This window comes from Haliotis cracherodii, unplaced genomic scaffold, assembly GCF_022045235.1.
Source record: "Haliotis cracherodii isolate W230 unplaced genomic scaffold, xgHalCrac1.p SCAF_6, whole genome shotgun sequence".
Classification (NCBI taxonomy): domain Eukaryota; kingdom Metazoa; phylum Mollusca; class Gastropoda; order Lepetellida; family Haliotidae; genus Haliotis; species Haliotis cracherodii.
In genome coordinates, this window is record NW_027266319.1 from 7,106,141 (window position 1) to 7,130,806 (window position 24,666).

The 24,666-nt window shown below is 41.8% G+C and overlaps 1 protein-coding gene across 1 annotated transcript; it reads left to right on the forward strand.

Annotated features, from left to right (window-relative positions):
* Positions 1-6,675: 6,675 nt before the first annotated feature.
* LOC139444805 (coadhesin-like) lies at positions 6,676-22,218 on the forward strand. The gene is made up of 14 exons (XM_071225764.1): positions 6,676-6,749; positions 9,713-9,793; positions 10,438-10,463; positions 10,766-10,960; positions 12,135-12,329; positions 13,650-13,841; positions 14,678-14,869; positions 15,263-15,454; positions 16,192-16,383; positions 16,621-16,812; positions 17,446-17,637; positions 18,470-18,661; positions 21,097-21,288; positions 21,935-22,218. Exons 1-14 carry the CDS (start codon positions 6,676-6,678, stop codon positions 22,216-22,218), a joined length of 2,391 nt encoding a protein of 796 aa, XP_071081865.1.
* The last annotated feature ends 2,448 nt before the right edge of the window (positions 22,219-24,666 follow it).

The following is a 24,666-nucleotide window of genomic DNA, read 5'->3' on the forward strand; positions in this document are numbered from 1 at the left end:
AACGACATTATATTTATGACATGAGTTCTCATGACTCGTGCTGGTTGGGGCCTAGCAATGGGATGCTGACAATCGGCGCCTGGTATGGGCGGCCTTTCGGTCAAAAAATACATCACTTGAAATAAAGGTCACAAGGACGTAACTAATCAAATGTTACGAATATAGTATATATTGTTACTATAAGATACAAAACAAATAGACACCATTTGACAGAAAGAACAACGTGATCTCAAGAACGTCAGTTGTCACAAAAGAACACCAAAACTAAAGGACAACATGGCCGATAAAGAATGCAAGAGAGAGCTGCAATATTTGCAACATCCACGATTTGAATCGTGTTGTTCCGCTGTGTTTATGATTAAGGCATGCAAAGAGCATCACGACAGCGAGACGCACAATGTATTACGTCATTCTCGTGTATTCCAATTAGTATTTTGCATACTTAGAGGAACTTTTGGAGCAGTGTACGTTGCAGAATCTGTTTCGAAGGTGAAGAATCCGGAAGGAGCGATCCTATGTTGATGTGGTGATGCGGGTTCCCCCTGATCTTGTAGGATCTGTGGTGCCATGTTGCCGACATCGTGTCCACAATCAGGAAATCATGGTCTCGGCAACGAGGTGAGGTGAAATTGGGTTTAACGTCACGTCTAAGAATTTTGCACTTATATAGTGCATGCACGTGTGTGTGGTTGCTTGTACTAGTCCGGACTGATGCCGATTGATAGTGCTAGCTCACTGAGATACCATGCCGCAGTGAAAAATGAATACCCCACTCAGACACAGTATACTGACTCCGAGACAACCAGTCCTTTAGGAGGCGGTCGGGTAGCCTAGTGGTTAAAGCGTTCGCTCGTCACGCCGAAGACCCGGGTTCGATTCTCGACATGGGTACAATGTGTGAAGCCCATTTCTGGTGTCCCCCGCCGTGATATTGCTGGACTATTGCTAAAAGCGGCGTAAAACCATACTCACTCACTCACTCACCAGTCCTTTAGCCCCTTAGTACCGAACGCCAGACAGGGTAACACCAAGTACCATCTTCTTTTAACGTCTTTTGGTATGACGCGGCCGTGGATCGAACACCGGCGGATGCTCTACCACTAGGCCACGGAGACGGTATCATTTTTGTAGAGTATATGCAACTCAATATGTACATACAACTTTTTTACGTAAAATTTATCGGTTATACCACGTATTCGTTTAAATTAAAATGGGACATCTATCAAATCTATAAGAACAGAAATCGGACTACCTGAGCAAACCTCCAATGACAATATTTGTGTTGGTGAATACAAGCAATTATGTGCAGATCTTAGCATTACGAGATATATTCGATTATTGTCTTAATACTATTAGAATTAGGACAATGTGTCGGCTATTACTCTGTTCTTTGAGTGAGTGAGTAGGTTTTCTATCTGCTTTTAGGGGTATTCGTAGAACGGCATCGAGGTGATTCCGGGAATAAAATCCACACATTCACGCCTGTCAGGAATCGACCCCGTATCATCATCGCGAGGAGCGAACGGCTTATCCATCATTCCAAATTACGACCTGCTTTCCTCCAATATGAAGCTCGCTCGTGTGGAAATATTGATCAAATCGGCGTTAAAGGCTAGACTGAAGTACACCTGATACCTTCCGCAATTTTGGTAATAGTAATTCGCGAGCTCCTTTCTCCATGACGGTTTCAACACAAGTCATTGTTATAAAAGCTTTCGTGAGTAAATGTCATTTTCAGTCACCAAATTTAATATATAATGCTTCACGTTTGTTGAATTGTGGCCCCGATGCAGGTAACTCAAAAGGTGCCCGCACGCCATCGTGGAACTTCTATTTTCGAAGACCTTTTCGATGTTGATGTCTGATTTTCGATGTTTATGAATTGCTTTAATCATATTAAACCATACAAATGCATGCGGTGTCATGTTTTATCCGTAGTTTCATCTTTATCTCCCTAGTTTTGAAATGGACAGGCTATCGCGTGTACCTGTATCAGAGGCATCAAACATATATGGCCAACAGGTATCTGGTGTAATGCATGTGTACCGCGTTAAACACAGTCCCACACATACTTAATCATCCGTACACAGTACACGAGAAACGAAGCCGAAGCCCTTCACTGATACTTAATCAACTCGACGTCAATAGGACATTACACATATCTAATAGATGCAAAGCGAGGCACCCGTACTTCGAGACAAGCTGAGGGTCGACACTAGACCATATCACCGAGATATTTAGACCGTATGCGTGGTCTTGTGGATAGAGCGTGTGTCCGGAGAACGGAAGGCCGTGGGTTCGATCCACAGACGCGTCATACACAAAGACGTTAAAAGATGGCACTTGTTGTTACCTGTACGGCGCTCTGCATTGAAGGGATAAAACTGGGACTGGTCGGTTTGGGGTATGCTTTGGGTATATGGGGTATTCATGTTAAACAGCGGCATGTTATCTTAGAGGGTCAGCACAAAAAAGCGGCATTTGTCCTGACTAATATAAGCAGCCAGACGCACACACACACACACACACACACACACACACACACACACACACACACACACACACACACACGTGCATGCATATCGCTGTATAAATGCAATAATGTTGAACGTAGCCTCGAGGTTTCACTGTTTACGTTTATCGAATCTTGAAGCACCAGAAACCACCATCACATAGTTACATTATCATAATTAATGTTCTTATATTCAATACAGCCTACCTATGATAAAAATACACGTGTTCGCACAGCGTGAACTGTACCTGATTTCCATCTTAACGCCCTATTGTGCATATTCATTCATTCATATTTTCTTAAACCACCAACGTTGGTCAAGATCATACATAATCAAGATTGCAAGTTTTTAGATTGTGTGTTATTGTATACATGAAATTAACATTATGAGACACATGAAGTAAACAGTGCTTACCAGAACAGTTTTAACAGGTATAATGTCAACTGACAAGCCATTATATATTCCAAAAGTGTTGGAGTTTATTTGATATTGCATATTGAATAACGTTTTGCAAGGTGGTAACTGTATAAGTTATTCAGAACTCAGAAGTTGTTTGATCAAGGTTACAACATTCAAGGCCCCGGTAAAGCTTTCAAAAAGTTTTATGGTAGACATGTGGAAGACATTTCCAAATTTGACGCATCAGTGACAAAAATGATGTCCGATGCAATTCCATATTTTGACTTTCACAATGTTCCCATATTTCTTTCCGGTGAACAATTGACTTGCCTTTGCATGTGTTTGTGACGGATGCCACCGGTGGGGCAGGATACGCTCAACTTTTCGCGAACACCTGGTATCATTACTATTTGATAATGATTCATAAACACATGCTCATGGTATAGTCGGTATTGTACAATCGACTCTTTATGAAGAGATTTCTATTGCATATGGAAAAGGTTTTTGTAGCTTTATTTAAAACATGTAATTTTTCACAGTTTAAAAAAATTCACATTGGAGTCTCCAATTGTTATAGATTGTGTACAATATCTGGAGAGAATAACGGTTGCATACACTATTGTGGATGTATTACATATTTGTGTTGAAATAAAGGACATGTCTTGTGTGAATAATAAGCTGTAATTGAGAACATACACACATAAAGCCTGTTCGATATATGTCTAAATGATACACGTTCAAACGAAGGCTGATATGACATGTGTGTGCATAGCACATATATTGTACAAATATAATTCTTAATCTGGTCTGCAAGAAACCCGGATTACACTCGTAATGCTGTAACCTAATGCTCGTCAAGAACATATCTTATACTTAAATGTCTGTTTTGACAGTTTGTTTATTTGTTCATCATACTCGACTGTTTTCGTTGTGTGTTCTCGATATCACCGCGTTGGGCAAAGATCGTTAAGCTTTGTTTTTGTAAACGTCAGGACGGGTGAGCTTGTACCAGGTTACCCTGCCCTCACATCGGGTCGCGTCACCGAGTACCGGTGTATCGTGTAATATGATACCAGGACGGACTAATTCACTCGGAGCTTGTTCTTTTTCTTAAGGTCGTATGGTCGTGACTATTTACTTCTACTTGAAGACGTTTTTGTAGAAGCAATTGGATTTGTATTTTTTGTGAATTATATTAGTAGTCATAGAAACAGTAGAAATAGCTGAAGTAGTTGACTGTAGTCGTAGAAGTATGTGGTAGTAATAGTGTTTGTGGTAGGAGTAGAGGTAGGAGATGTTTGTTTGTTGTTTAACGCCGCACTACCAATACCCCACCTATATGTAAATACATGTACGTCCGGACCAGACAATCCGCTCATGGACATCATGGCTATCGATTTACGCAATTGGGATACGAGGACGTGCATCAACCAAGTCAGGGAGTCTGACCACGCGATCCCGTTAGTGCATGGTTGATGAAGACAATTCTAACCTTTTATTCGGGTGTATAGTAGGAATAGTAGGATTGGTGGAAATATTGAGTGGGTGAGTTGGGTTCAACCCGCTTTGAACAATATTTCATTTATATCACGGCACATAATCTTAATGTGGGAGGAATATTAATACTATAATTATTTAATGACATTGTGAAGTATACACGATATACGGTTTTTCCATTGGACGAGAGGATGGTCACATGACTGCGTATGAACGAAACATTTTAATATTCACGGACCTGTCAACACTAACTGACTATTTGCATATTCCTGTGGACATCCCTGGGATTTCGCTTGCATCAATAAATACATGACTGTGTTTTTGAAACGTACGCACAGTTTACGATAGGTGAAATATCGAAAGCTTCGGGGGGCACACCTGGGTGGCCCAGTGGTCTAAGGTGCCGCCATTCGCTGTGCAGAATTGCGTCCCGTGGGCACGCCAGAAACCTATGATTGTGGGTTCGAATCCCGGTTCGCCCCGATTATGTTCCTAGGTTTGTCAGTACCACACCCGTGTTCGTGTGTTTCACCGAAGTAGTAAACGTCTGATACCTGCATCACTTCAGGCTGTCTTCCTACATCAAGCTGACACGCGTGATATAACTGGAATACTGTTAAAAGCGGCGTTAAACCCAACTCACTCACTCGCAAGCACCAACGTTAATGTTCATACTCCAATGAACTCATACAAAGTGAAAATCAATACTTAAATTGTCGATAAAGATTATGTGTTGATTTTTGCAGGTCTTATTGAGTATGTGATGCCTGAAGTTAGATATGGAACCTAACGGGTAAAATCTGAAGTACCATGACGTTTGTTGTCAAAATGTACGTTACATTTGGCATGGTTTCCGATTGTTGTTGTAATCTCAGCAACAGTGCTGTATGTCTTAACTATTGAAGATTCTTTCAGTCACTGTCCTCGAGTTGTATGGTGAACTTAATATTGTCCAGAGCATTGTATGGCTACTAGACATTTGATCGCATATTGTCAATCAGATACAAGACTTGGCAACTCTGCTTTGTTTTTTATTTACAGTACGCATGAATATACATGTAACATGATTCTGGGTTGTTGGTATGTCCAGCACGAATACACTACGCTGAAATGCCAAAGGAACAAGGTATGGTGGGTAGGTAGGTTATCACGAAAATAGAATTATGGTAAAGTGTACGTATGCATACCAACTCATGTTTGTTTGTTTAGCGACGTACGCAGTAATTTTCCAGCTATGTGACGGCGGTCTGTAAATAATTGAGTCTGGACCAGACGAATAATTGATATATTCCACGATGAACGCCGCGCCTGACCACTCGATCCATTGTTTCGCCTATTACCACAAGCATAGGTTTCTGGGGATCAATGTGAGGATGAAGTTCAAAGTGATAAACAGTATACTATCACGTCAGGAGACACCAAACTTGGACTCAACACATCGTACGCATGTCGGCAATTGAACCAAGTTTTCCGGAATGACGAACAGACGCTTTGACATCCAGACTACCTGACAATCATGGCAAATTCACAATTCTGTTTGACTTTAACATTATCTTACATGTTTCGGTAATGAAACTGGAGATATCACTGCAAGGTTGGAGGAGCACACACGAGTTTGAAAAATAATGAGACAAGAATAATTATTCATAAACTATTTAAATTAAGTTTGATTGATACATTTAAGCTCTATTTTTTTAACAGTCCCGCAATGATAAACTTTACGTCAGACACGAAAGAACATAGTGCTAAATATAATATTATACTGCGTCAAACCGACCCTTTCCAACTATTCTAAATACTTATGAATTGTTCACACAAAGACCTAAGCTTACGTGTACTTCTACTTCTACTTTACTTACATATCTAAAACGCAGAACTTTTGTCTCCCTGCGTATTAAACGTGGAGACACTAAACCATTAAGCCATTGCATAAACAGTGAGTTTCCTTTACAGACCAAGAGACGCATCCAATTTCAAGTCATCTCGAAAAATGTAAGAGGTACCAGTCAGCATAATCAAAGAGCAAAGACCACTGAACAGCAATGCCAACTTTCATACAGACCAAAATGAACACTATTTACCCTTCTTGTTAACACCATTCCAAAACGCTTAACGCCATAACTGGGCAACCAGTCTCAGAGATACAGAGCATTGATATATACCTGTACATGTCTGTAGGTGACAGTTAGGTTCTCCGAGGTGGACAGAGCGGTCAGCTAGATTTGATTCTTGGGACCAAAATAGTTTCTCATCCGAGCATAGGGAGATGACTGCAACACAATTCTTCCTTGCAGCAATCTGCCTGTGTGCAGTTGCTATGCAGGCCACAGATGCCGCGAGGTAAGATGTAATGTTACACTATACCAACACCATATTAAGCATTTGTCAGGACTTTCCTTTTACACTTTAGTTCGTTCAGCAAACTCCGCAAAATGGCAACTTCTGAATTGTATCACCAACATGCATCTAATCATCCAATCATCCCAATCAGCTTCCGTGGTTGTTTACCCTGTCCCATTAGTCATCCACTGGCTTCCAATCATCTTAATCAGCTCTCTGTGTCCATCAATCATTTTACTGTATAAACATTGATGTTAATACGTATATATACTTATGTTGTTTAGCACTATCCATCACTTGCTTGATAAAGGTGTTAGGATCTACACCGAAACGTCGCACTATTGTAATAAAGAAGTTGTTCATCCATAGAACTTGTCTTACTTCAATATGCATCTAGTTTGCAGTGACATTTATTTTAAAACTGGATATTTTAGAAGAAAGCAGTTCCAATATTCATGCCGATTATGCCCTTGGAAACGGTAGGTTTTGCCAATGGTGTTTCAAAATATTTGCAATTTAAATGGACTGTATTGTTAAAGGTCACAAAGGAGGTCTCCATGACATTAGTTCCAGTTGCACCAACCTACGTACGTGTTACTGTTAACCCTTAACCTTACACTTACGCCAGTGTATAGTAGGGCATGATCTTTAGGTTCCAGTAGCTGACAAGCCTGAAAGAGTGAGTAATGAATCATTCTAGAGCCATTGGGTGGGCTGTTGTGTGATAATGACATTTAGGCAAGAGATGGGCATCCCTGTGGGCACTAATTCTGCTCCCCTCCCTACTGATTTGTTTCGCAGGAATCGGACTTTCTGCTCAGATTGGCAAACACAAAACAAGTGCATTTGGCCAAGAAGTTTAACTTAAGTTGCAGATAATAGATATGATTTGATATGGTTTAATAATGGTCAAATAACAATTTCCCTTTGATTTACCAGCCTGATTTAGAAATAAAAGAATCAATTGAAACCGCCACTCCTGTTTTATAGTTAGATCTATGCATAAAAGTTCAGACAAAGAAATACCCACAAGAATGTATGACAAGAAAGATGACTTTCCAATAGTCAATGTTCCTCTTTTGTAATGTTGGGCAATAATCCAGCGGCTACAGCCTTTGGTGTCTTCATCTCATAACTTGTGAATGGTTCATAACATGATCAGCTATTTGTGTTACGGTAGTATTATGTCAGTCGTGTCACACATTGTGACCACATGATCATCACTAAGTCAGCTATTAGGACAATCTAATAAGTCACCAAGGGGTACATTGACAGATGACCCGTGAAGATTCGGGATAGAATAGGTCTTCAGCAACCCATGCTTGTCGTAAGAGGCGACTAACGGGATCGGGTGGACAGGCTCGCTGACTTAGTTGAAACAGGTCATCGATCCCAATAGCGTGGATCGATGCTCATGATATCAATCACTGGATTGTCTGGTCAAGACTCGATTATATACAGACCGCCGTCATATAGCTGGAATATTGCAGAGTGCGGCGTAAAACAACAAACCAACCAACCAACACTGATAAACCTTCATCTATTTATGTGCTATGCATTCCTCACAACTATGCGACCTTTATCTGTTATCCCAGCAGTGGGATGTTGGCTTCACGAACAGTTTTCTGTATCTGCTCTTTAGTATACAAAAGAAAACGGGTGATTCAGTCGTCTTAGGCTGAGTTGCGTCCCGTGGACATTATCGTGTATCTGAATCCCGGATTTGACACAATTGTGGTCATTGGTTGGTCAGCACCATTTCTGTTTGTGAGGTTCACAAAAGCGATAAACAGTTAATACCAACATTAAGCTGATAGGTCAGGCCATGACAGAACTTATCTGTGAAGATCCAGGGGATAGGTCTTCAGCAACCCATGCTTGCTGTGAAAGGCAACTAACGGGATCGGGTGGTCAAGCTCGCTGACTTAATTGAAGCATGTCATCGTATCCCAATTGCGGGGATCGATGCTCATGATGTCAGTCACTGGATTGTCTGGTCCAGACTCGATTATTTACAGACCACCGTCATATATCTGGAATATTGCTAAGTGCGGCGTTAAATAACAAACAAACAGACGTAACAGAACTGAAATCATGTTGGAAGCTTTTAAACACTTTTAGAGCTGTAAGCATGTGCCTTTTGTCATTATATTTGTCCAACTCTACAACTGTAATTGCACGCTGGTCCTTGTAACTGCAGTCTCTGGCACAGCATTAAGATGCGCCCCTCATGGTTTACTCTACCTGCAGTGTTTTATTGTACGAAAAATAACGACCACGAGCCGTTTATTTCTTTGTTGAGATATCAACATTTTGTACAGCCTTATTAGGGGTGTCAATATGTTGTACAAGCTTTTAAAACATATCCCCGTATTCAAGATAATGATGACTCCCTGAATACAATCCGACCTCGGCAATGTCGGACAACTCCATTTTATGTACAGTGGAGTTAAGATGGGTATTCTCACACCTTACATGTCGGTTGTCAGCACCTTTTTCTCCCAATACCAATCGTCCTATCTCTACCACTTTTGGGTACGATCATTTAGCCATTGCGTTCATCTGCGCTGTCAAGCTACATCTATGGGAAACAACTCACTTGACACTCCCCTTTCAAAAGTAACTTCGTCCAATTTACGACGTCAAGTTGCGAACGCCTGTTTGAATGTCCAGAAAAGACGTCATGATAGAACAATGTTTTTTATCGTGAAAGAAACCACGCTTTTTTCTTCATGGTTCTTTGCGATTTATCGTGTAGCTGTCTTATATTTTATATTAAAAGCGACAAAAAAACTTTCTATAGCCATCAGTCATCTCTGCTGAAAGCAGTGTCCATTGTGCGATTTCGACTGTATCATAAACAAACAAGTGATTTAGGGCTGTTGGTTGTTTTGCTTTAAATGCATGCTTAATAATGTCGTTGCACATTTTCCTTACGCTGTGTTTGTGACTTTGTATTCCAGCTGCAGTTACAGGTACTCACGGAGAACAAGCTATACAGTCGATTGTGGCTGGAATGGCTGGCAACGATGCTCAAGATACCGGTGAGTGTCTCACCGAACCTCTGCGTTAACACTTATGGATTCTGGGGGCACGGGTGGCCCACTCGTCTAAGGCGCCGCGATTCGCTGTGCAGAGTTGCGTCCCTTGGCTACGCCAGAAACCTATGATTGTGGGTTCGAATACCGGTTCGCCCCGATTATGTTTCTTGGTTTGTCAGCACCATACCCGTGCTCGTGGGTTTCACCGAAGTGGTAAACGTCTGAGACCTGCATCACTTCGGGTTTTCCTCCCACATTAAGCCGACACGCCGTGATATAACTGGAATACTGTTAAAAGCGGCGTTAAACCCAACTCACTCACTCACACTCACTTATGGATTCAAAGATACCATTTCTACAGCGCGCTCACATCAATAGACAGAATAAAGATTGTTCATTGTGGTAGTATTTTTAAATTAGGTGAATCTTATTATGTGATTTGAAAACGGATGGACTGGCTTTCTTATACATTTTGTATCTTTATCTACCACACATATCAACCCATTTATACGCACCCACTGTTTATAACGATGTTCCAATTCCCTTGCCCACACAAATTGATTACTCGCATATGTAAAGTGTAATCACTCAGTATCATTGTCGAATTTTGATGAGCATATGTATAACGTTGGTCTCGTTTCTTTCAGAATACAGTATTACACATCTACATGTAGTAAGTATATATTGCCAATAATAACAATAGTATTAGTGTGAGTGTTAGTTTACGCAACAGACTGCAAGATTATGGCTAATGAGGACCAGGCAAACCAGTGATTGATAGCATGAGGGACGATCCACGCCGTAGAGGTACGATAGCTCACTCAGCGGTAACACCAGCTCCTTCTTTAGCCATCTCTTGACATACGCATATATGGATATTTGGGGCCTTTTCTGCTCCGGAAATAAATCCTTTGTTTAGATTTATGCCACGTGATTTGTATTTGTCCTGTTTAGTTACGCGTGGGTAAATTACAGATCACGGCGGATGGTCAGCTTACTCAAGCTGGACTAATACCTGGGGTTGTTCTCGCACCTGTGGGGGAGGAGTCCAAAGTCAACGAAGATCACGCACCTGCACCAACCCCGTTCCAACCCCTATACATGGCAACAACTGTACTGGCTCGTCAACCCAGACACGAACTATACCGTGCAACACGAAGGCTTGTCCAGGTAAGGTTGTTTTAGTTGTTGTTTAACGCCGCACTCAGCAAATGACCAGTGTTATAATGGCGGTCTGAAAATAATCGAGTCAGGACCAGACAATCCAGTAATTGACTTCATGAGCACCGATCCACGCAATTTGGATACGATGATACAGCAAGCCTAACCACCCGAGCCCCTTAGTCGCCTCTTACGATAAGCATAGTCTCCCATTACGGCAAGCATGGTTTGCTGAAGGCCTATTCAAACCAAGATCTTAACGGGTTACAAGCACGGGTATGACAAGGACAACGACACATGATACATTGACAAATTTTTAATATTTATGGGCATTGTAATATCATAAACTTCTTCTATTTTAGTGAAAAGTCGGGTTAGCACGTATACGTAAAAACTATATATATTAGATGCACATCTTTCGACCATTCCTAATGATCAATGTTAAGTTTGATATGACAAGGACAACGACACATGATACATTGACAAACTTTTAATAATTATGGGCATTGTAAAAATCAATAAGTGAAAAGTCTAAATTCCCGGGTTAGTACGTATTGCTTCATGTATATTAGATACACATACATCTATGAGTTAATCTATAGTGAGTGAGTGAGTGAGTGAGTAGGGTTTACGCCGCTTTTAGTAATATTCCAGCAATATCACATCATGAGACACCAGAAATGGGCAGAAAATCTATAACATGAATATCACGATTGTAGATAATTTGTCGACCCTTCTTTATGATCAATGTTAAGTCTGCTATCAAGAAAAAGGCTTTTGGGTAGTTGGGGATAAATTGGCCTTGAAAATGTTTGTGAAATGAAAGCTTATGGTTCAGGCCTTTGAAAAACAAGGAAATTGCCTGCAGCAAAAAATACATTGCTGTAAGGCGTTTTCCTTTTCTCTTTTTTAAAATCAAACTTATAGTTATGAATTAATGTAATACCTGGTTTTGCAGCTGAAGCCGAAAAAATGTCTACAAAATCCAACATCCAAAATCCAAAATCCCACCCCAACCTCACTTCAACCCCACGCTCATAATTTCTGTTAACTCAATATCTTTAATATCATGTTTATTCGTTATCTCCGTAGGTTCTCAAAGGAGCTTTACATGACGCGGAATGTTTTAACCTGCCTAACGAGGTGGGAATGCTATATAGTCGTTAACCCTTTACATTAATAGTGAATGGCGGCTGGAGCTCCTGGTCCAGTTGGTCGAACCAGGGATCATGTTCCAGCACATGCGGCACTGACGGGACAGTAGCACAGAGGAGTACTCGCACCTGCACGAACCCAAGTCCTGCCAACGGAGGAACCGAGTGCAGTGGATCGACATACCAGCTCCGCTCTACGTCCTGTAACAGAACACCTTGTCCTAGTACGTATACGCCTAGAGGTTACACACAAACAAATGTTTTCCCCTAGACTTCTATAGTAACGTTACATTAAAAAAAAAAGAAGGAAACATTCAACGGCTATTACCTGTACGTGTGTGCACAGTTCGTGCTTAGAGCAGCAATAAAATACAAAAATTGACCAGCTCAGCCAGCTCCATTACCGAGTACAGGAAGCTATTTACACAACGCCCAGTTTTGCATCAAATATCTCTTGCTTGAAAAAGATCAGCCTTTAATTCGTTAGTTTACAGGGATACGTGAAGATCCGGAGTAGTCTTCAGCAACCCATGCTTTTCGTAATCATGGTTGGGTGGTCAGGCTCGCTGACTTGAGTGATGCATGTCATCGAATCCCAATTGCGTGGATCGATGCTCATGTTGCCAGTCACTGGGTTATTCCTCGATTATTTACAGAGAGCCGTTATACAGCGGTGTTAAACAACAAACAAACCTTTAACTAAAATCATACCTTTAACTAATTTGTAATTACATTGCTTAATTATAAGTGGTTCGATTGCCTTATGCCTTATTACCGAAATAAAACTACTGAGTCACATTCAACTAAAGATATATAGTTCCTATACTATGAACGAATGGACTCGATTATTTCTTTAAGTGACATTTAGAAGTAGGTATAATGAACATGGAAGACAGTTCTGTGGATGTACAACTTCTTTATTACAACGTTTCGGGGTAGATACCAACAACGTTATCAAGCAAGTGATGTGAAGTAGGAGCGTTATATACTTGAGGATAATTGATGTTTATGCAGGGTGAAATGATGATAGATTGATGTTTACACAACAGATGAGGATGGGCAAGTTGATTAGCATCCAGTATTGCATGAGAACGAATTAAGTGATGAACTCGTGACTTACTCCTTTCTCAGGTGAATCACCTGATGAAGGAGAAAGTATCTACTCCGAAACGTTGTGGTCCTCATAATAAAGAATTTGAGATCCATAAATCTTCTTCCTTGTTTTTTAAAGACTTAATATATGTGTTATTTCAAAAGTTATGGTCAAATGCCTGGATCTTAAATCCGCGAAAGAGGTTGGAAGCAAAGACAATTTGGATGAGGTCGAAGCAATAGAAAAAGTGGGTGGGGCTTTCAGTTTTCCTTAAATTGTATTAATCAAACCGACATAAAGCTTGACAAGTATTAGTTATCGATATAATTATATGATCGATTAAATTATATGGTTATATTTGCACGTGGATATATAATCGATATTGCATGCACCCATTGCAAAATTTCCCAACACTGACGCGAGACAATAGCAACAATATTTCGGTTTATAGTTGACGGTGGGTGGACGGTTTGGTCCAACTGGGTTGACGAAGGCGTGTGCAGTGCAACATGTGGGGGAGGAATGCAGCGCCAAACTCAGGAGCGAATGTGCACCAGCCCAGCCCCGGAACACGGAGGAGCGGAGTGCAGCGGTGACAGCACACGTGCACAGAGCGTCGCTTGCAACACCCACAACTGCCCAGGTACGTTCCAGCGACGTCATAACCCTGACACAGCTTGAGATGGTCATATTCTAATTCGGCATCTGATTTTAGATTTTATTGGCGCTTCGAGCAAAAATAATTTCGCTCTTGTCGGGTCATTAATAGATAGATTTTGTTTTACACCGAAATCAGCAAAATTACAGCTATATTCCTGCCGGTTCATAGTAGAATCTGAGCCAAGGACACTAGTGCTTGATAGAATGGTCAACGATCCACTTGGGACACCTATTGGGTTTATACACTCGAGGCAGATATTTGGTAAAAGGGTAGATTTGGTAAGTCGGCCTCACGTGAAACTGACTAACAATGCAATTACATACGGATTATGGTAACGAAGGACCCAACCAATTGAAATTTGCGTTAATTAAACAACCTCCCACTTCATGCTCGGCTGTGAAACAACATAATCATTGGCAATCATAAGGAGAAGATAGCTGATCATCTCTTATGGAAGATCTTTAAATGAGACAACAAACACAATTCTACACCAAAGAAGCATTTACTCGTTTGTTATATTTCAACATCTTCTCGGAATAGTGCCGGCAGGGATGAGGTTGACACGGACGCAAGTTCCTTGACTCTTTCCATGGTTTCTTTCACCTACAAAAAAAAAGAAGAAAATTGTGTTATTTAGTATTTTTTAAAATTTCAACATATCGAATGGACAACTTATGAGAAAAAAATGAGTCCACGAGGCGATTCTTCTTTAAGTGTCGAACCAAATAAACATTGACATTGCATCTCAGTCATTGAAACACAAAAGTTACTGTTGCCATCTTCCTATGTTATCATGCGGCAATATTACCGTTTTCTAGTTGACGGTGGGTGGACGGTTTGGTCCAACTGGGTTGACGAAGGCATGTGCAGTGCAACATGTGGGGGAGGAATGCAGCGCCAAACTCAGGAGCGAACGTGCACCAACCCCGCCCCGGAACACGGAGGAGCGGAGTGCAGCGGTGACAGCACACGTGCACAGAGCGTCGCTTGCAACACCCACAACTGCCCAGGTACGTTCCGGCGACGTCATAACCCTCACTCAGCTCGAGATGGTCTTATTCAGCTTTCTTATTCAAATTTAGCATCTGATTTTAGATTTAATGGGCGCTTAGAGCAAAGATGATTTCGCACTGGTCGGACCATTGATAAATAGATTTTGTTTAAGACCGAAATCAGCAAAATTACAGCTATATTCCTGCCGGTTCATAGTAGAATCTGAGCCAAGGCCACCAGTACTTGATAGAATGGTCAACGATCCACTTGGGACACCTATTGTCCACGAGGCGATTCTTCTTTCAGTGTCGAACCAAATAAACATTGAAATTGCATCTCAGTCATTGAAACACAAACGTTACTGTTGCCATCTTCCTATGTTATCATGCGGCAATATTTCCGTTTTCTAGTTGACGGTGGGTGGACGGTTTGGTCCAACTGGGTTGACGAAGGCATGTGCAGTGCAACATGTGGGGGAGGAATGCAGCGCCAAACTCAGGAGCGAACGTGCACCAACCCCGCCCCGGAACACGGAGGAGCGGAGTGCAGCGGTGACAGCACACGTGCACAGAGCGTCGCTTGCAACACCCACAACTGCCCAGGTATGTTCCCGCGACGTCATAACCCTTACACAGCTCGAGATGGTCTTATTCCAATTCGGCATCTGAGCCAAGCTATAACGGGCTCTTCTAGCGGAAGCTAATTTCGCACTTCGTGTGTCAATTGTGGGTGGATGTTGTTTTTGACCACACTTAGAAATACTGCCGCTATATTCTGGCTTATATGGTTATAAATTCAACATTACGGACATGATATCATTACACCGAGGAAAGGATCAGTGTGAATTCGAATTTATTTCTCAACTCCTGTGACAGTATACGGCCCACCCTGTCTGTAAGACGCTAGAATATTTACATTCACATAAACATGTGACTGAGCGTGGTACCAACCCAGTGGCTGCTGGGTGAATAGAGGAAAGTATTGACCAACGCCATTTACCTGGGAAGACACCAAATTTAACTGAGTTACAGAGTGGTGCATGACCAAATTCAGGAATCAATGTTGCCAATCGCGGTCTTCCCCAAACTACTCTGTTCCCCCGGGGGTAGCCTTGTAATTAAAGTGTCGTCACGCTGAAGACCCGAGTTCGATTCCCCACATACGTACAGTGCGTAAAGCCCATTTCTGGTGGGCCATGATATTGCTGGAATATTGCTAAAAGCAGCGTAAAACAATACACCCATACTGTTCCCCTAGCGCTGCCTAATTTGTGACCTGAACCATATACACAGGACCACGTGTCACCACTTATGGAATGGTACATTTTGTATTCATCAAGTTGACGGAGGGTGGACACCATGGTCAAGCTGGACAGATGCCGGAGACTGTACAGTCTTGTGTGGCGGAGGAACCAAGGTCCAGACCCACGCACGAACCTGCACCAACCCTGCCCCCCAATACGATGGAGCTGACTGTGACGGCGAACCGGAAGAAGAGCAGACTGTTGACTGCAACACCCACGCGTGTCCAAGTACTAAATATAGCTTATTCATCTTAGATATGTCATTGTCGCGCAGTAAATCAGCGAAAGCTGAGTAAAAAAGAGAGTGAAAGCTCGCTATATAAAATACCACAGATTGATAAAATATTTTACATTCAGAACACTTTTCGAATATTATACATTTGAAGCACAACTGAGATCAGGGAAAATATCAATGTGTTTTTGAACGCACACAGCCTGTAAATGTTTGTGGTATTTGTGTCGCAGTCCACGGTGGCTGGTCTGACTGGACGGAGTTTGCCGACGAGGGAGAGTGTTCTGTACCCTGCGGAGGTGGTGACCTGCAGCAGAAGCGGAACAGGGACTGTAACACCCCCACTCCGGAACATGGGGGTCGGAACTGTGAGGGGAACAGCACCCAGACCAAGGTGGTACCCTGCAATACACACGAGTGCCCAGGTAACGATATATGTCGTATCACAGCCAATATAGAATAATAGATCATTGCATGGCTTTGCGTTCGAAATTATGCGTTAGTTCGTTAACTGTTAAGTGGCTGTTTTGTTACGTGTGTCAAAGATGCGGATATACAATAAGTGTTTATTTAATTATTTGAAAGGTATTTAGAAGTGATACACATGAGGAAGAGAATTTATGGATGTCAACTTCTTTATTACGAGAACACAACGTTTCGGAGTATATGCTTACGCCTTCATCATTCACCTGATGAAGGCGTAAGTATATACTCCGAAACGGTGTGTTCCTCATAATGAAGAACTTGACATCCGTAAATTCTCTTCCTTCTGTTTTATTAATTCCCACTAAATCCCTTAAATAAAATTCGAAAAGAACTTTACTGGTATGACACAAGGATTGTCACAACCGCGACCTTCATGTGTCATCATCTGGTCACGAGTTGTCACCCCTTATTGGAAGTCACAAATGTCCATATTCATATCCTCTCGAGGCATCCCATGGACAAGGCTGAATGTCATAGTTACCTTGTGTAAAAGTAACTCCATTTCCAAAGATCCTCATTGAATTATAATGCATTTGTGTTGCAATACTATTGAATAAGGTGAATTTTTTCAGTTCATGGCGGCTGGTCTGAGTATTCTGACTGGACTCACGACGATGAGTGCCCTGTGACTTGTGGCGGAAGTCCGGTCATGGAGTCAAGGTCAAGGTCATGTGATGCCCCGGCTCCTGCTCACGGGGGTGAAGACTGCGAGGGTTCCGCGACTGAAAGCAGGCCAGGCGTATGCAACAACAACCCATGCCCAGGTCAGATCGGTCAACCAATAACCGACAACTTGACTTGACAACTTGACAAGATTTACAATTCTGAACTAAGCTTGGGAATAGTTTACATATACATCAAAGCGGGGAAAAAACGTTTCCATAAGCATAAGAAATCTCTTCTAAAACAGAGTCCATTGTACGATTGCGACTTTATCTTGAGCGTTGTTAATAAATCAGTATCAAATAGTGATGATACCAGCAGTTCGCGAAGCAGTGAACGTATACTGTCACAACGTGGGCACCCGTCATAAACACATGCAAAGGCAAGTAAACACAAAGTAAACACCAACGCCAACAAGGGAACAATTGGTACAAGTCAAAATAGGGAATATGTCCTCCACGTGTTTACCATAACACTTTTTAAAATTTTTGATAAGGCCTATGTGTTGTAACTGTGATCAAACAACTTCTGAGCAGGAGTTGTATGACATACATTTACGTGCATTACTTTACATTACTTAATGTGGTTCTTACAAATATTCCAAATGAAGCAATGTGCGTGTCGTGCATTTTAGTGAACAATAATTAAAAGATAACTATTGCGATAATAGTACTACCACTATTATTCCTGTATTCCAATGATGAGTACTAATATGAGTTAAAGGTACATTAGTTCTTCAATTAATGCAGTAATATGGACTATCTCATCCATATACAACTTGAGGCGGTGAGGTTGTGAGAAGAAATGGGGTTTAATGTCGTGTTCAAGATTATTGCACTCACAAACGAAGTGTGTGTTTGTCTCCACAGAGACAAGATGCAATGTAATCGTGCAGCAACTACAGTAGTAGCATAAACACGTGTATACTTTCAGTGAATGGAGGATGGAGTGAATGGTCAGACTGGTCCCAAGACGGCCAATGCTCAGCTTCGTGCGGCGGGGGCAACGTCATCGAGAGTCAACATCGACGATGTGACAACCCTGCACCTGCTCATGGCGGGGAGGAATGTGACGGCGATGATGTGAACACAAGAGAGGCCGAGTGCAACACCCAAAAGTGCCCAGGTAGGATGTCATGCGTCCTGATTCCCCCGTACAGACCCTGGTTAGAATAGTTAGAATAAACGCTATTGCTTGGTGCGACTAATGTATGACAATCCTGATTGAGTGTTATCGTATGCCGATTGATAATTCTGTCAGTGGCTGGCTTGGCTGACGTGGAGGGGTTATTTACGGGCTGCGTGAATTTAGATAAAATATTTGTGATAGGGCGTAAAATAACAAATAAAATATACTCCTTAATATCGTAACATTACATAGCCATTGGTTCACGAAATACGTCTTCATGGTGTTATGTATTTCAAACTTAAAGTAGAACGAATGTATTGGAAAGGTGAAACGTATTCCAATTCCAATCAACTTTGGGTATTTGGTATCGGATTACAGGAACAGCACCCATATCCCACGGAGGCGGGTAAAACAAACATCAAATTTGATCATAGTTATTAAGCTGAGTGCTCCTTATGAAAATCGACGAGCTTATCGTTAATAAGTATGAAACACCAGTATTTAACCTTTTGTGGCGTCGTTTTTGACACTTATGAAAGCTTAAAATATTATTCGAAGAAAAGAAAAAAATATCTTTACAATCGTGGATAGAACGCTTATTCGAAACTTTTGAAGACTCGAATGACTTCGAGTCTCACCCGAGTATTTTCCAAGATGTGGATTGCTTCCAACTGTTTTGGATTGCTATGGTGCCGTTTGGGAAAGTCAAAGTATTATGTCTGTATTAACGTTAATGCTGATACTCTTTTTAACCTTAATTCACATTAAAATTACATCGAGCTACATCTAGCCTGGTACATCTTGACAAGTGAATTGCTGTCTATACAGTAGAGAGCCAACGCGGAATCGGGTACTTGGGGCCGGGTAGGTTTCAGATACCGTTACAGTCGACTAGAGTACTCGCTAAGGGGATGACACTCTCATTCACGTCATTTTCAATACACAAGGCTGTATGTGATGACAGAGAGACGTCTCATTAATTTCGTCAAACAATTTACGCTACAGTGTCATTGCCCTGTACGACTTGTACAGGTCAACATGTCCCAGAAACATTCGTGACCAACTCGTGTTATTCCGGGTCAAGCCGAATAGCGACTGCCCCCTCGTGGCCATTTTTGCGACCTTGTTCCGTCTTAGCGCAAACGGGCATACCTAAAACAATTGTCAACTCTTAGCGTAATCGTTCACACATTTTCCCAATAAATTATATATATTTCAGATGCGATTTAAAGCACATTGGGACGTGCGGAATTATACAGTATGATTGAACACAATTAACTGTGTCTTTGGTATATTTTTAGATGCAAGACATATGTAAAATCAAAAATTATTTCTGACGGATTCTTTGACGAAGAATTTGAAATCATACGCGCATTCTGATTGGTTTGTCGTATTATCGCACATAACATTCATCGATAGGTGGACGAGTCTTCTTGCAGGTTACGGAAAGGGGCGAGTGGTGACGAATGGTCCCAGAAAGTTACGATTATAAAAATCTAACACACGTTGGTTTATTTACGTTGTATATAAGTTAAGGTATATATAATTTGCTTTTATTCGCTAGAGAAAGGAGGCTGCAAACGCCCACACGATGAACTCTTATTTACAAAGACATTTACGTTATCAAAAGGTTCCTATAATCGGTCATGAGTCAAATTCGTACACGAGTCGAAAACGTGGGACCCGTTGAAGCCCTCGTATACAGGAGGGGTGAGGTGAAATGGGGTTCAACGTCGCGTCCAAGATTATTGCACTACTATAGCGACGTGTATGTACGTGTGTGTGTTTGTTTGGCTGCTTGTACTAGTCCGGGCTGATGCCGATTTATAGTGCTAGCTCACTGAGATACCACGCCGCAGTTTAACATGAATACCCCACTCAGACACAGTATACGGACTCCGAGCCGACCAGTCCTTGTTTTAGCCCCTTAATGCCGAGCGTCAGACAGGGTAACAATAAGTACCATCTTTTAATGCCTTTTGGTATGACGCGGTCGGAGATCGAACCCCGGACCTTCCGCTCTCCGGGCGGACGCTCTACCACTAGACCACGAATGCGGGCGTATACAGGAAAGGATATCGCCGTCCATATCACTATTAGTTATGAATGTTTTGTTTGTTTTTAACGCCACACTCAGCAATATTCCAGCTATATGACGGATAGCTGTACATAATCAAGTCTGGACCAGACAATCCAGTGATTGACATCCTGAGCATCGATCTTCGCAATTAGGATACGATGACATGCATCCACCAAGGACGCGACCCTGACCACCTATGACCCTAGCATAGTCGCTTTTTACGGCAAGCATGGGTTGCTGAAGACCTATTCCATCCCGGATCTTCACGGGTACTGATTGAATGTATATGATCAGGTACTTGTACTTGTGTTAGTATATTAACATTTTATCCTTATTTTGTCCGATCTATCAGTGGATGGTGGGTGGTCCGACTGGTCCGACTGGAGAGTTGACGGAAAATACACTGTGACTGGACACATCGGCAGAGCAAGGATGATCCACGATCGAACCTGCACTAACCCTGTCCCGCAATTCGACGGCAGGGAGTGTGAGGGCCTAAGCAAGGAATACACCCAGGCCTCCTGCCAAGTTACACAGTGTCAGGGTGAGTGAGCGATTGCTGTTTTACGACGCAGTCAGCAATATTCAGCAATATTGTGGTGACATTTAAAGAGTGGAATCGGGACGAGGCAAACAATGTCTGAGGTCTATCACAAGTCAAAGCTCCAGAGCACACACTCAACATTTGTAAGGTGGGACCCTATTCTGACACCAAACACCGCTCAGAAGCGACATGAATGGGCTGTAAAATGCACAATTTGGACAGTTTAACTATTGTTCCTTTAATGGTAAAACACTATTGCAATACCATTCCAAAAATGTAACATTGCAGAGATGTTTGATGCTCCTGAGTTTGCCACGCAATTGGGATCGATGACATGCACCCAAGTCAGTGAGCCTGACCACCCGATCCCGTTAATTAGTCGTCTCTTACGACAAGCACAGTCGCCTTTTGGGTTGCTGAAGACCTATTCCATTCCGGATCTTCACGGGTCGGGACAAGGATTTGGATCTTGAGGTAAAAATATACAGGACAAGAGTGCAATAACTCCATCCTGGTTGACATGTCATAGTGTATAAGTCCATACACAAAACGATGTTAAAGACATTGTAACAATATTACAAGCAACACATAACACTATTCCGGAATGACACTACTGCTATGATTAAAAACTATATTTCCAATACAGGCATCTGTGACGATCGTTCCGTGACTTACGCCTACCAGGGAGAATACACAGCCTTCTACCGCTGTAATAACGACGGACAGATGGCCAAGGCACAGTGTCCGAGCCGGGAATACTACAAGACTGATGAGAGCCGCTGTGTCAAGATCTGTGCCCCGACCGGAGTCAGGAGTATGCCCCACCCTGGACGCAAATGCAACAAATATATTTTCTGTGTGTTTGGTAGCCCCTGGGAGATGCCGTGCTTTAGTCAGGACGCTAACTGCCCCAGCGACTGTGTAGAGTAAAGATTGCCATTTTCAGGAAAGAAGCTCATAATGTCCTGGTATTAAATACAATCCTAAGTACTGGAATTGCATCATTATTTGATTTACTGGATTTGTTGTCATATTTTTTCAATCGAACAATATTTGCAAATGCTATAATTTGAAAACAGAACTTGCTGTCTCTTTGAGAATAACACCAGCTGATCACCAGAGATCATTGCCAAAGGCATAGAAATTGAATCGACCAAATAGGGCTCATTACTAATACATTGACCTGGCGTTTGTTCTTGATGTTGTGATCGTAAAGTATGGAGGCATGGGTATAATGCCAGTCCGAATATTCAGTAATAGGCGATTCAATAAGTCCGGATAAGCAGGGTCCCACAATATGGATGATAAGTTTGTCTTTTCTTTTCTAGAATGATGAATAAATTTCCTTCCCTATCTGAAGCCGTATTGATTGTCTTTAGAGTACTGTTTTTGTTGCGAGAAATGGAAGATACGTCAGTGGGTGAGTTAGAATTAACTGTGGCCTGAACAATGTTTCTTGTACACCAGGGCGGGTAGTGGGGGACGTTTACTATTTTATCGTCTTGACGAAATCTGACACCATTGTTATGGCGCCGCCAGGTTAATAGTCAAAATCTGTTTTAATCTGGGATCGAACCCACATCAATGGGTCCTTGTATACCTAAAGGACAACGCATTGCAGAGAGAATTAATTGCCTGAGATCATAGTTAAAAAGTCGAGTGTACTTAAAATTGCCGAGTTTATATTCAGGATGTTTCGTGATTCTTGTGACGCTTACGTTTGAAAAACTTATCACCGAAAGAGTGAGCAATTGAGTATTGTTTTACGTCGCTTTTAGCAATATTCCAGCAATATCACGGCGTGGGACACCAGAAATGTGCTTCATACATTGTACCCATGTGGGGAATCGAACCCGTGACGAGGGAACGCTTTAACCACTAGGCTACCCGACCGCCCCATTTCGACCAGGAACACCAATGACGAAAAAGACACCGACATGATGACATTCAATCGGTCAAATTTGATCTCTCCATCCACTTCTTACGGCCAGCATTGATTCCTGCTTATTCTGAGATTTACATATATTGATGTTAGCATCTTAGATAAGTGTTCAAAAGGTTGCATCTCTATATATGATAGCGTTTCAAAAGTATGTCTAATGGATGTTGATAACTACAGTAACACACAAGTGCATGAATAACAAACGCAAAGAAAACTTTTATTTCCAACACTGCTATATTCACACTGAGCATACTTGCACTACATACTCCTTTCAAATTGATTGTTTTTCGAGTTAACTCAATACTGTAGAGGATCGTCTTTGTAATGTGGTTGGCTGCTGGAGATGCAGAACAAAGGGTTGTTTGTCATCTGGGCTGACCGAGGCAAGAACTGGTTACTTAGCTCTTGATTCTTTGCAAGTCTGATAGATTAATATAGTTCAACATCGGAGTACCTGTTTGTCCGCTCAATGCAAACACGTCCTTATAATAGCCTGCACAAGTAAAACGATTGTCAACATCCCTTAACAAATCTGTTTATCACCCATAATGAGATGCGGATATACGAAACCTGACAACAGCCACGTGGACCCAGCGCCCGAGCCACCAAAGGATGGTCGTAGTGCTACGATCGTTTAATGGGATGTCCCATTTGGCATCACAGTGTAAGACAAGTGAGCTTCCGTCGAGCGTCGTGAAGGTGTTCGTCGAGCGAGTGATAACAAATGTCGGCAGACCATACAGCCACGATAGCAAAATATACATTCATGAAGAGCATGCTGATTAAAACAACAAGGCAAATATCACAGATGCAATATAACACAAACTTTATAGTTAAGAGGCATATAATTACATACATTTAAAATCAAATGCCATGCTGAAATGTAGAAGCAGATCTTTCAGACGTGGTGCTTTAGCTGCTACATCGGCCCTTAAGTTTGTCTGTTTATTTGTTAATTAACGCCAAACTCTGCAATATTCCAGCTATATGACGGCGGTCTGTAAATAATCGAGACTGGACCAGACAATCCAGTGATTGACATCAAGAGCATCGATCCACGCAATTGGGATACCATGACATGCATCAACCAAGTCAGCGAGCCTGACCACCCGGTCCCGTTTGTCCCCTCTTACCGCAAGCATGGGTTGCTGAAGACTCTAAGGACACGGATAAGTCGAATCCTTGGTTATTTCGATACCAATTTGTTTCTCAAATGCGAAATATACCCATAACATCGTTTCGTTGAATTCCAGATAACTGGACTTATTTGGCCCCTTTGAGTTAGATAGAATAGGTTTTAACTATATTATACATGTTATCTGACTGGATTTTGTTCTTCTAGCTTGTCAGACACTCGACATTAATAGGCACGTCAGGTTTAATTTCATCACTCCCGGTTTGGGAGTAGACGTTATGTAAACACGAATGGTATTCTG